Source organism: Cebidichthys violaceus, unplaced genomic scaffold, assembly GCF_023349555.1.
Source record: "Cebidichthys violaceus isolate CVI_PGR_0920_01 unplaced genomic scaffold, fCebVio1.0.p SCAF_9, whole genome shotgun sequence".
NCBI lineage: Eukaryota > Metazoa > Chordata > Actinopteri > Perciformes > Stichaeidae > Cebidichthys > Cebidichthys violaceus.
The window spans coordinates 10,169,937-10,182,063 of NW_027176975.1; the positions used below are offsets into that span (position 1 = coordinate 10,169,937).

The 12,127-nt window shown below is 41.8% G+C and overlaps 1 protein-coding gene across 3 annotated transcripts in view; it reads left to right on the forward strand.

Annotated features, from left to right (window-relative positions):
- Positions 1-12,127, forward strand: part of LOC137867186 (uncharacterized) — a 288,647-nt gene that overhangs the window by 33,863 nt on the left and 242,657 nt on the right. For 2 of the 3 annotated variants that reach the window (XM_068703649.1, XM_068703652.1), the window contains exons 3-4: positions 8,617-8,659; positions 10,359-10,593. In XM_068703649.1, coding sequence (XP_068559750.1) covers positions 8,617-8,659; positions 10,359-10,593 — 278 coding nt within the window. The remainder of the gene's footprint in view (positions 1-8,616; positions 8,660-10,358; positions 10,594-12,127) is intronic. The other variant, XM_068703650.1, reaches the window with a different exon arrangement.

The window sequence follows — 12,127 nt, forward strand, 5'->3', positions numbered from 1 at the left end:
AACCTGGGAAAATAACAGAGGGGATTGTGGGATGCCCCTCTCTGTCTCTGTCTCTCTCTTGCTAGTTTCCCTCTGTCTTTTTTCTTGCTGCCTCCAGGGGTTGAGGCAATGTGCAAACAACAACACTTACACCCAGAGGGTTGGTTGGTGCTGCGTACAGTGGGGGCCACCTGTCTTTGCCTTATTAGAGACAGATTTCACCATTGGAACTATAAAAAGAGAGGGACCATGAATAATGTTACTTCCAGTATTCCTCAACCAAAAATAAAGTAAAAGAAAACAAAAAGCATTTGGCTAGGAGTGCAGGAGTGGCAGCAGCTTTCGCATGTTCATCAATGAGTATCAATGTTTCTTTGTGCAACTTTATTTATAGTCCTTGTTTGTGGAGCATTTGTTAATAATCCTTAAGCTAAACTGTAACAACATTTCAATGCCTTATACATTGCAGATAATACATTTTGAAGTCTAGAACATAGATTTTGAATAAAAGTATTTAGATGATTTCATTCAGTCTGGGCTCTGCTCTCTTCCATACAACGCAAATTGCTCCAATCTGGTGGTTCAGAGAGATTACCAAAGCGAGAAGGAAATCTGAGCAGATACAATAGCTTCTCCTCTCTATACCACAGCAAAGATGGAAGAGAAACAGATTTATCTGCGACCAACTTCAGAAGCCTAGTAATAATGGGTGCTATTCAGGTGTAAGGCTGTTATTTGTGCACCTACATGACAGATTAAATTATTTTTAGCCTGCGGGGAAAGGATCTCCATTTTGCTTCCCTTTGCACAGAATAATCATGTCTCCTTACCTTTTTAGCAAAGTGGTCACATGATCTCTGTGCTGTATACACTTGCTTTATGCTTCAGATTAAAAGATTAAAGGCTTTGTAGTGAGGAAAAAGACACAAACGGCAGCCCAATGAAAACCATGATACTGTCAAAAAGGGTTCGAGTCAGTGCTACAGTTGTGTTGAATGCATTATAGAGGGGACCCTCTGTAGTGTGATTAGGAAGATAATGTCGTCACATGTTAATGACCGGAGTGTTTGCAGCGTGCAAAATGAGCGCTCTCTGATATGCAAAACACTTCTGCTCAGAGTGTAAAATGGTCTGCATCTATGAAAATCCTGTGGAAATAGAGACGCTAGTCAGTACAGTATAGAACAGACAGCATTATTTATCCCCTTTTCTCATTTTTTTTCTCATTTTCCTTCTTTTTACCCCCCTTTGGGTCTCTGGATCTGTTCCCATCTCTCCTTGGTTGCCCGGGCCTATCCCTGGCCCCTGGAGACCGGAGGACGAGTGGTTATTTCTGACTCTGGAAGATGGTCGTGACTAATTGATTCGACATCTGATGGAACGTGTGTAACGTCTCTTTTCCCCGGCTGCTCTTGCCTTGCCATTTGCTCAGATGAGCTGGAACCATTAATGTATTGTGCATATATTTATGTACTATACGGCTGTGTTTGATATGAGAAATGTGTTTATGCCAGCACTGTCTGTGTTCCTCTGTAAACCCCACGTAGTGTTGTCCCTGGTAATCTAAATTATTACTGGACTGTTTGATGTCATCCTTAGAGAAAAGAAATTCTGTATACCAGTGCATTCCCATTGGTCTCATAACAATGGATTATATGGCTAACACTCAAAATACTCCCACTTATGTATCTGTTAGATCGCTTTGTATTGTTTTTACATGTTTTTGAGATGTTGCACCACATAAACACAATTGATCCCAGAGGTGCTTTACCGTAGGAATGCATCTAATTCACCTATTGAAGTTTAGTCTTCTCTCCGCCTCTCCTCTCCCAACTGTCTTCCTCTCCTCTGGTCCACTATCTTTGTCTTTGTGGTGTGGTTTTGGGTAGAGTCCAGAGGCTTAATGAGGCGGTTCTGATGGGCCAAGTCCCACAGGTCCTGAATCTGCAGCAGGCCACTGTTGATGTTCACTCCAAAGTATCTAATTGATCTAATCATTTAGCCGATTGGTCAAAGTAATCAGTCTCTGGTGGGCGCACATGGGATGAACAATGACAAGTGTTTAGTGGCTGCAGGCCGGTTTCCTGTCTCTAACTATAAAAGGCTGGAGGTAGATAGGGCTGTGTGTGCGTGTTTGTGTGTTTGTGTGTACATAGATGCCTGTTTATGTATTGTATGTGCACCCAAGGTGCTGAAGTGTCTGTCAGCTGAAATGCCTTAGTGAATAAAAAGTTTATGTTTGTTTCAGTTTTCTTTGCTCATCTAAAGTTTCTGTTTATGAGATATTTTTTTCATGAAATCTTGATACCTAGAGTATAAAGTTCTCATCCAAGCCCACATGGAGTGGATTATGTTTTGCATGTAATTTTAATGAACAGTTTAAAGTATATTTCAAAGAAGTACCCTTCATTTACATCTTTAAAGGTCTACAAAGCAAGGCGCAATGGAACTTCCTTTATGAGGAAGACACATTCAGTATATCGTTTGGATGTGGAGAAGGCCACTGGGGAATGATCAAGTGTGCATCCCATCGACCCGCATCCTCTTCCCCATTACCCTGACATTTCATCCCCACATTTAATTCCAGGCCTTTCTAAAGAGCAGGTAATAGTGCAGAGGGGTACAGGGACCCAGAATTAAGCAGTTTTACACCGAAGGGTAATTTGGTGTGATAAATGTGCCGTCGCAAGTAACTAATAATACATATTTTAAGTAGCAACGGCGCGGCTCCGCGGCCCAGTAAAGGTAGCATCATTATTAATGTGGGAGTCGCTGCGTGTTTTAGTCAGGGTTGCGGCACCAAGGTCAGAGCTACGTTTCACTGAATTAAAAGCCATTTTGAGCTATGGCACTCCTAATCAACTCGGACCTAAAGGTGCATAGCTCAGTTATAATGAGGCACCAATGAATTTAAATAAACAGCAAGATCTAGTGATTTATAAAGGCAATGTGCTATCCTTATAGCTCGTTAGCCATGACGGATACTCTTTATTCTCTGGGCCTCTTTACCCACAGGACCCTGAGCTTTTAACCAAGTAATGTCTGCCTCCATTGTCAGCGGATACGCATTCGGAGCAGGACACTTATCCCCGTCATTATGAAAAGTGGAGACACAATACAAGAGTAATGGTAATGTATGCCATCCAAATAGGTGATTTTTCTCCTTCCCTCCCTCCGTTTTTCGCCGATGTAAAAACTACCCCAGAGTTTTAGGCCTATGAATTCATCATCATATTTTCACAAAGGGTTTTCATATATCCTGAAAGGAAGCATAATCCTTGATAGTGGAAATGTTTTGCATTTAAAGGGGTACTTTTGGTCGGGGAATTGATGGTGATGTTTGGGGGGCCTGTAGAGAAAGGAAAGTTCTAGTTTTTAGAGTGATCACTTATATGAATTATAATTTTATTTTTGAGTGAAAAGAGTTAGTGGCTTATTTCAACTACTTTAGTTTGAAATAATAGAAACTTCTACAGTCAATGTGCCACCATTAATATGCTGATTAGGAACTTTCTAGAATAATGATGTTTGATACCCAGACTTTCCATCCCCCACATTTTAGGAATTAATTCTTAAACAGTTCCGTTTGTTAGCAAGGGTAACTTTTTCCCTACTTCTTTTTCTATTCCAATATTGATCTGGTCCGTTGCAATAACAGGTTTTGCATCTCTTAATCTAATGACTGAGAATATAGTTGGTACTTCAGCTGGGGCCAGACGGGGCAGTGAGGCGTGCACATGTAGCCGCCTTTGGCCGCCCCCCTGCCGCTCCTGTTGGTGAATGCCAGGGCATTAGTCACTTAATTTCTTCTTTGTTGCCCGCCTCCCTTTTGTGTTGCCCTTGAAGGACGTTGCAAGCAAAGCCATGGCTACAGCCTTCTCTTTACATCTTGATACAGCTTATTCAGGGGACTTTATGAGAAATCAGTGGCTTGGGACGGGCTTCCCCCCCCTTTTTTTTCTCAAGATCCGGATTCTGGATATGTTTCCGTCTCATTGATTACATTTTAAGCAGCTCACCTCAGACTAAGAATGTTTTTTATCACTGCACATTGTATGTCATTTAATTAATTAAATGGAGACTACTACCAGGTAAACACTACTATGCTACCGCTTAGATAGTAATCGGTTCCCTTGTGCATGAGCAGGTACCGCATCCTGATATGCACTACACTTGTCTTTGTATGTGGCAATACCCGAGGCCATACTGAATTCAAATTGACATGAACATTTTAGTTTTCTAAAGGACAAAAGTGATGACTCACCTCAAAAATACACTTGTTTGATTTCCCATGTGAACATAGTACACAGTGACACCCATAGCTTTCATCATTCAGAGACTTACTCACTCAGCCTCTCACTGTGCTCCGCATTTCAGAGTAATTTTCACTCCTGACACCACGGCTCTGCCTACCTGCCAATTTCTGTCTCGGTTCCTGAATGGGCGATTTGTAAAGCCATGTTCACCTCAACACTCAGAAGATTTACTCAAGAGTGAGCTTGCCAGGTGTTTGAGCTGTCAGTTCGCTTCGTGTTCACAAACTTGCCGAAGGGAAGCCATACCTACTATTGTATAACACATATGGTAGTTACTATTGAATTGTAACTTGCAACAACAAAAGGTGGTATTATTTAATGAAGGCACATTACATTTTGTTGGAAGTTGGATTCCTGCACTACTTGGTTTTCTGAATAACATTACTTGCATAAGCTGAAAAAACGTCTCTTTTGATGATTAAATGACTGACGCCACATGGCACCCTGAGTTGATCTTAACATATACCCATCTCTTTAATACCTGCGCATATGCTGTTGTCTACCATTTTCTATTTGGCTACACATCCTCCAGCTTTTTCTTTTCCTGCTTACACTCCCCCCTTCCTTTCACCATGGTTTATAAACAAGCTGTAGTTGTTTTTGGGGCTCGAGGTCGTTGATTTGTCTGCCTCTCCCTGTAGGTCATTGAGGTCACCATGGCCCCGGAAGCATCAAGCTTCGAAAATGAGAAGCCCCGCTCGGCTCTCCCGCTGGCGACCGGGAGCACCCCTTGCCCGCGCCCGCCCTGATGATTAATGCCACCCCCGTCCAGCCACAAACCTTTCTGCCTCAGATAATGCCAGGCAGCAAGCGCGACTGACACTTTTAATGTATAATTAAGTAGAAAAAGTCAGCACTGGCTATGCAAATTTTTTAAAATGATAAATGACGCTGTACAGCAGCAGGGATTGATTTGGTGTAAATGAAACTAATTAAGGAAATGTCAAACATAATTAATAAAACAGGTTTAAGCTGCAAAACATTGTCAATTGAATGAATGAGGAGGCATTGGCTCCCATTGTTCAGGCTTTATTTAGGTCTTGTGTTTAGCTTGTTCCCTGCTCCAGAATGCTCTCTCCCCTCCTCACTCCCTCCACCACCAATTCCCTGAGAGGGGGAAAATAAATTTGCTTGTCTCTGCGCTGACTGTAGAAATTAATTGCTGAAATCTTGTCCCATCCAAGTGTTACATTCACACGCAGGACATTAACATAACTAATTTGAAAGAGCTCAAATGACTGCATAATGGAGCTCCGTCACCATGCATGACAGTCGCTGGTCATACCAAATTAGCTTGGTTTTATAATTGAAAATTTCCCCCCCCTTTCTAATTTTTACACATTTACCCCCTTTTTTTCTTCATCTTGCTCTTCTTCCTGGCTCCTCTTCCTTCCACGGTATCTTTCCTTTCCGTTACGTTTTCTTGATAAGAACAAAGGTTTCATAATTTACAAAAAGAGTGCTTGACCTATAATTAGAGGAGTGAGGGGAGAGGAGGGGGAGTGCCAAGTGGTGGTGGCAGAGTCAGATCCTTAGTCCTGGTAATGATGCTGGAGACCTTGTGGCCCCTGGGGAGGCAGAAGAATAATGGGATGGGCTATTTTTACGGGGGAGCAAAGCAATGGGCCACCAGCCGCTGGGATGCTGGTGACTGGGTATGGTGCAGAGCAGCAGGGGCTAGCAGGGGGCTAGCGGGGGGCAAAGGAGGGTGAACACTCAACCTGCCACACTGCCAGCTTTCAGCTCTGCCCATCAGTTCTGTACGTCAGCCTGATGCACCACTGTCGGCCTCTGTGCCCTCGCGCCAGCCGCTGCCCTTGTCGGAGAGCGCGAGAGAGAGAGAGAGAGAGAGAGAGATAGAGAGAGAGAGAGAGAGAGAGAGAGAGAGAACTGGGTAGGTCAGTGGATGAGTGGGTTGAAAGGGAGTAAAAACATCTGCCACTCTGAGAATAACAGAGGACTTAAAGATACAAAGTGAGGGGGGTATCACGGTAAAGTGATGCATCTGGATACTCAAATGAATGCATATTAATGGGTACATATATATATATGAACTACAACGATCTGGAGCAAATAATACTTGCCAAGATTTGTAGCCCTTTTTTATTTTTTTACACCTTATTGGATAAAACAGCCAAACAAACCAAATACTCAACTTTGACCATCTACAGTAAACTTTGCAGTCGTCAATTTTAATTTTATGTTCCACCCTTTTAGCACGTTCGTCATGTAAAACAAAACAAAAATCTTAAGCTATAAATGCTATTTATTACTGTGCACTGTGACCCAAGTCTGCATGGTGCTAACAAAGCTATCGTTAATAATGTGCTTGGGTGCAGAGTATTACAGCAGACCTACGGCTGCCAATATCTTTGTGTTGTGGTTCTACACACTCTAAGCACCACTATTTATCATACTTCCACATAACAATTCTCAAGAGCTAAAGTAGATAAAGTAGCAAAAGAAAACAAAAACAAAGTACAAGAACAAAAGAAAAGAAAAGCAAAACAAAACAAGAAAATACAACTCTGGAACAGTGACAGTCTTTATTCCCATTGCATTTTCATTCTCATCTTTATTTCATTATTCCAGTGAGAATTGTTATGCTTGTAAAAGTAATCTTAAATCCTGGACTCCTGCACAGTTTCTGCATTCTTTATGCATGACCGTAACAGCTCTCCAGCAACCATAGCCCCACAGTCAGCCTACGCTGATTTTTTCAGCAATGCCATATGCTGCGCTGATGCATTTCAGGATTTCTGTGTTTCAAAGCATGGTACTTTAATGGATAGACTTTTATTAAAGTACTTTAGTTTATGTATGTTCAGGAGCACTTAAAAGCTTATAACATAACGTATTTTTAGTGGTGTTTTTCTCCTGTGCCCAAGCTGGAGCTGAAGTTACAGTTTCTTGTATATATTGCGTGGTCTTGCTCCGTAGTAAAGAAAATCAAAGCTGACTACTGCATACTCTATATTCAGTAGTTCATGCATGCTTTGTTACAACACGCTGAGACGTAATTGTGTTACACTTCTGCCAGGTTTTAAAACAATTTAAATCTTATCAGTAAGTACCTCGTCAATACAGACACACACACACACACACACACACACACACACACACACACACACACACACACACACACACACACTTACAACACACACACACTTACATAATTAGTGACACACAAGATTATTAGCAGCAATACCCTGGTTTTAATTGTACAACACACTGTTTCCTAAAGTTAGAATATATAGCATCTTCACACGAGAAACCTTAGTTAAACTACAAGAAAAGTCTGAATTTACAATAATTGCGTTCGTGTTCCTGTGATAATATCTAGTGTAAGTCCCTCGAAACATGCTGTACTTCTCATAAAAATCAGTGACCTGTTTTGCACATTTTCCCTAAAGTTTCCAAGTGGTAGTTCACCTTTCATGTAATTCCCCTTCACACATTTTGTTACAACTCTTTCGTACAACCCAACCCTTAAAATGCCAAGGGTCACAAGTCAAACATATGCAGCACGGATTACAATTTATTACCCCACATTTGCTTGATAATTTTTCTCTTTTGACAAGCTTAGGTAAATCATATAGCCTACTCTATAATGTATGAGGACTCGGCTGGCTTGATGAGTAAAGTCCGTTGCTATTGGCTGTTACCCCTGTGGTGTTCGAGTTCCCATAAGACCAATAAGGCATGTCTGTGTTCCAACATGACTGGAATCACTGCAGGAACAGGTAGAGGTCCAGGTATTTATAGAAACCATATGCAAATGGTTCAGTGCCATGTTGGATTGTTAGAGCAGAGAGGTGACAGTTAAAACCATGTACATAGAAGGAGAAATATATCGGCTTCTTTGAGACAAGTCTAATCAGTTAGGATAGCCTCCTCTCCTCATTTCATTTGAATATATTCAGCTTGGACTCAGATTTAGGACGTGTCTCTCCCCTCCCATGTATATTATTCCTTCCCGCTGAAGGCTCATTATTTTACAGCAGGGTGTGTGAGAGGTTGCCCCAGTCTCTGAACTCTCTGTCGACGCTGTATTAATCAAACTTCACACAGCGGGGAAGGGTCCACCCACTGACATGGCACTGCTCACTCTACACTTGAGGACAAAGGGGAAAACAGACAAACTAAGCTGTTACTGTGAAACATTGGCAGCTTTTAAAGAATACTACTTTTAGATTTTTTAACAACAATAAGCTATCTCTAGTCTCAGAGATAGTCCATGCTTAGGAAGTATTTTATAACATCGTTTATCCATTTCAGTCAGTGTATCTTATGTTAAAATTGTCTTTTCTTTTCTCAACAGTGGACAACAAAGTCTTTGCATGGGGAAATGGCACCAGTGGACAGTAAGTGCATTTCAGAAGTATATATATATATATATATATATATATATATATATATATATAAACATGTGAGCAGTGCTTATTCTACCAAGTCTTGGTATTACTGTAGTGTTCAGACTTTCATTGTCCTTGCTTTACTTTAGGGGACCACTCAGGTGTCCATAAAAGTTCAACTATCACTGGTCAGTTTTATTCTGTCCAAAGGTCCTTTTGTCTGATGATATACTGTACATATGTATAATAATCTGCAGAAAGAAACTCTGGCAGACAAACAAACAGAGAGACATACTTATAAACAAAGATAAGTTCTTTTCCTCCTGATGAGCTTCCTTGTTAAAACTTCTCCAGCCAGAAGCCAGTCTGGCTGTAATGACATCTAAGGGCCTGGGGGCTGCAGTGATTCAGTGGCCCTCAAGTACTCAAACAGCAGCACTGCAGACCTCAGAGAAATACATAAAAGAAACAGAGGCATCACTTCTCACTCTCTCATCATCTCCCATTGTCCCTTATTCTCCCTCTCTTGCTCTCCATCTCTCTGTCTGTCTCACTCTGTCTCTTCTCTCGTGATGCTTTGACCCCACTAAGCAGGTCGAGGCTCTCTAGTGGGGAGCTTATAGTTGGAGGAGCCTATAGTTGGAGCTCCATAACACCCACTTGCAGAGCAAGGGGTGAGCATCTCTGTTACACAACAGGCACTCTGATATCTGAAAACTCCTCGGCTCTCCTGTGTGTCTCACTGAAGGCGAGAGAGGAGAAGAGTAAGAGGGAGCGGTGTAAATTTAAACTGGCAAACTTTCTGATGGAAATAGCAGTGACCCCAGAGTGGTCTTGTCTTGAGTTGAAGCATTGTTGTAATCAATACAGGCTCTCGTGGGGATGGCGGGCGAGGACCTTTCGTTCCCCGTTTGTGGAAATAATGGAGAAGACTGTTTGTTATTTTTCCCAGACATGCCGCAAACTAGCAGATATGGCCGGGGCATTGCAGGTTATGACGCTGGCTCAGGGAAACAAATACAAAGAAGGGCATTTTATCAAGAAGCAAACAGCAGAGCTCTGTTTGAAGCTGCTGGGAGCTCACAGGTCACAGGGGTGCTGGGGCTGCGTTTGACCAGCTCATCTTAAAAAGGGGTCTTGGATGTTCTTTGTTCACGCACACAAGGGACATGGAGACAGAAACACAACTCTCAGCCATGGTCTATGTAAAGTCATTTGTTCAGCTACTGGAGTTAGGTTGAGTTATTATTTCGTCCCTAGGAAGGTAGAACTGACCTTACTGAAATATGCCTGTTAGACACACTCTATAGGAGTCTTGTCTGCGTAACATATCAGAAGACTGCACCACAGTATTGCTGCAGAAGATATCATGATATCATCTTATATTATTCTTGCATTAGATTGACTTTTTACTTGTTTGTTAATAAATTGATGCTTCATTTTTGTGCATTACACAAGCGTCATGTGTAACGGCTGATTGTGTTTGTTTTTTATTAGTTTGCTTTGACTTATTGATTGTAAAACATTTTGTAAAACAGTATCACTTTCATGATATGATTCCACTGAGAATGGATAGAACATATTTTTACCTGGTGCTATAATTTGCCAACAAGAGACTTTTCTGTAAGACTCCCCCAAAACCTTATGATGTCCTTTACATTAAAAAGAAAAAAAAGGTCAAACTTTATTTTCTGTCTGCTTATTTTAGGCTGGGTGACGGAGAGAGGGCAGTGAAGGACCAGCCAGTCGAGGTTAAGTTGCAGCAGGAACTGAGCATTAAAGGAAGCGACGCAGATGAAGATGTCGTCAACATATCTGGTGTTGCCTGTGGAAGCAGACACTCCTTCATATGGACTGAAACTGGGCAGGTCTACAGTTTTGGGAACAACTTTTATGCCCAGCTAGGTTATGATGTCCAGAGGCTTGACTTCAAAGACCACCAGGTAAGACGATAATGGTTTGTTAACAGTGATGACCAAATCAAAACTTTCTTTTTGTACCTTCTGAATATCTAAAAAAAAAACTTGAATTAGTCTTTACACAACATGAAAAACAGAAGCAACACAAAAATCACAAAAATGTGCACTCATCACATTAATACTGATGTGATTTTATAATGTCCCCTTAAAACATCTACATAATCTCTACAGTATAATATCTTTAGATTAGTTTGTAATTCATTGTTTAGGGTGTGTGTGTGTTTGTTGTGTGCAGATATGTGTGTGTGTGTGTGTGTGTGTGAGTGAGTGAGAGTGAGAGTGAGTGAGTGAGTGAGTGAGTGAGTGAGACAGAGAGAGAGAGAAAGAGAGAGAGAGGGGCAGCCCTGTGTGATGGATACCTCAAGAGCCTGGATGGCTGTTTGCTGGTTGTCTCTCTCTATCTCTGTCCTTAGATGGCTTACTATACAGTAGCATGCTGCTGAACCATACAAATCCTAAATTAAGTGCTGTGGAATTGAAATTGGCTCTCTTGTGAAGTGTTCCACTTGCATTGGAGCTTAATTTTGCCTACTCATATCATTTGATTCAGTCCCTCAGTCCCTCTTTTGCTCGCTGCAGCCCATCACTCCCTTTTCCTTCTCATGCAAAATAAGCCCATTTAATGTGACAGTGTCTAGGTGAATGATTGCCACTCTACAGTTGATATATGGGCATGTGCTTCTATGCGCATGTGTACTGGATATATTATATTTCCGACAGATTTTCCCAGACGCTTGCAGTGACATTAGTGCATTGTTATATATTACGTCTTTCAGTCTTTTACACCCACGTATTGTAATGGATGGATAAAAAAAAAGAAGAGGCTTTGTGGCAGAGTAAGAGTATTTCAGTCCACTCCCTCTCACTTGGTCCAAATATTGTTACCTGTTTTCATCACTTTCAATGTGTCCTATGCTGATGTCAGCATGGGGACGCCTACTATTAAAGTCTTCTGAAATAGCTTCACACTGCTCAGTCAGTCAGTGGTATTTGATTTGTTGTTTCCTATGGATTGCATTTCCTCAAAATCTCAACTTCCAAGACGGTTTACTTTAACAGCAGTTTTATCAACCATAATGTTTTGCCTTACGACCACAGTGAAGTGTTCAGTTGCTGTTTTATATATTCAAGATGCTGTTTTCTTGTTATGCTATCTGTTGTACCTCTGGCCTTGTTCCAGCAGTAACATAAGACAAATTCACAGAAGAGAGGCCCAAGTACTCAGCCACCTGGCAGCAGTATGGAGTCCCAGAGGCCAAACCTCTCACCTCTCCTCTCTGATAAAAGCCGCTGGGATCTGCATGACTGCACCCAACCCTCACCTCTTTCTGCTAAGGCAAAGGATAAGGAAGGGGGGACATGCAGCAGCAGTGGCATAGAATAGGACCTGGTGGTATGTGTGTCACCCTTTACTCTCATTCTAGACACAACAGTGGCCTCTGATTGCCCCAGGTGGAGGCCCAAACCTGGCCCTCTCACTTAAATACCACCAGCCTCC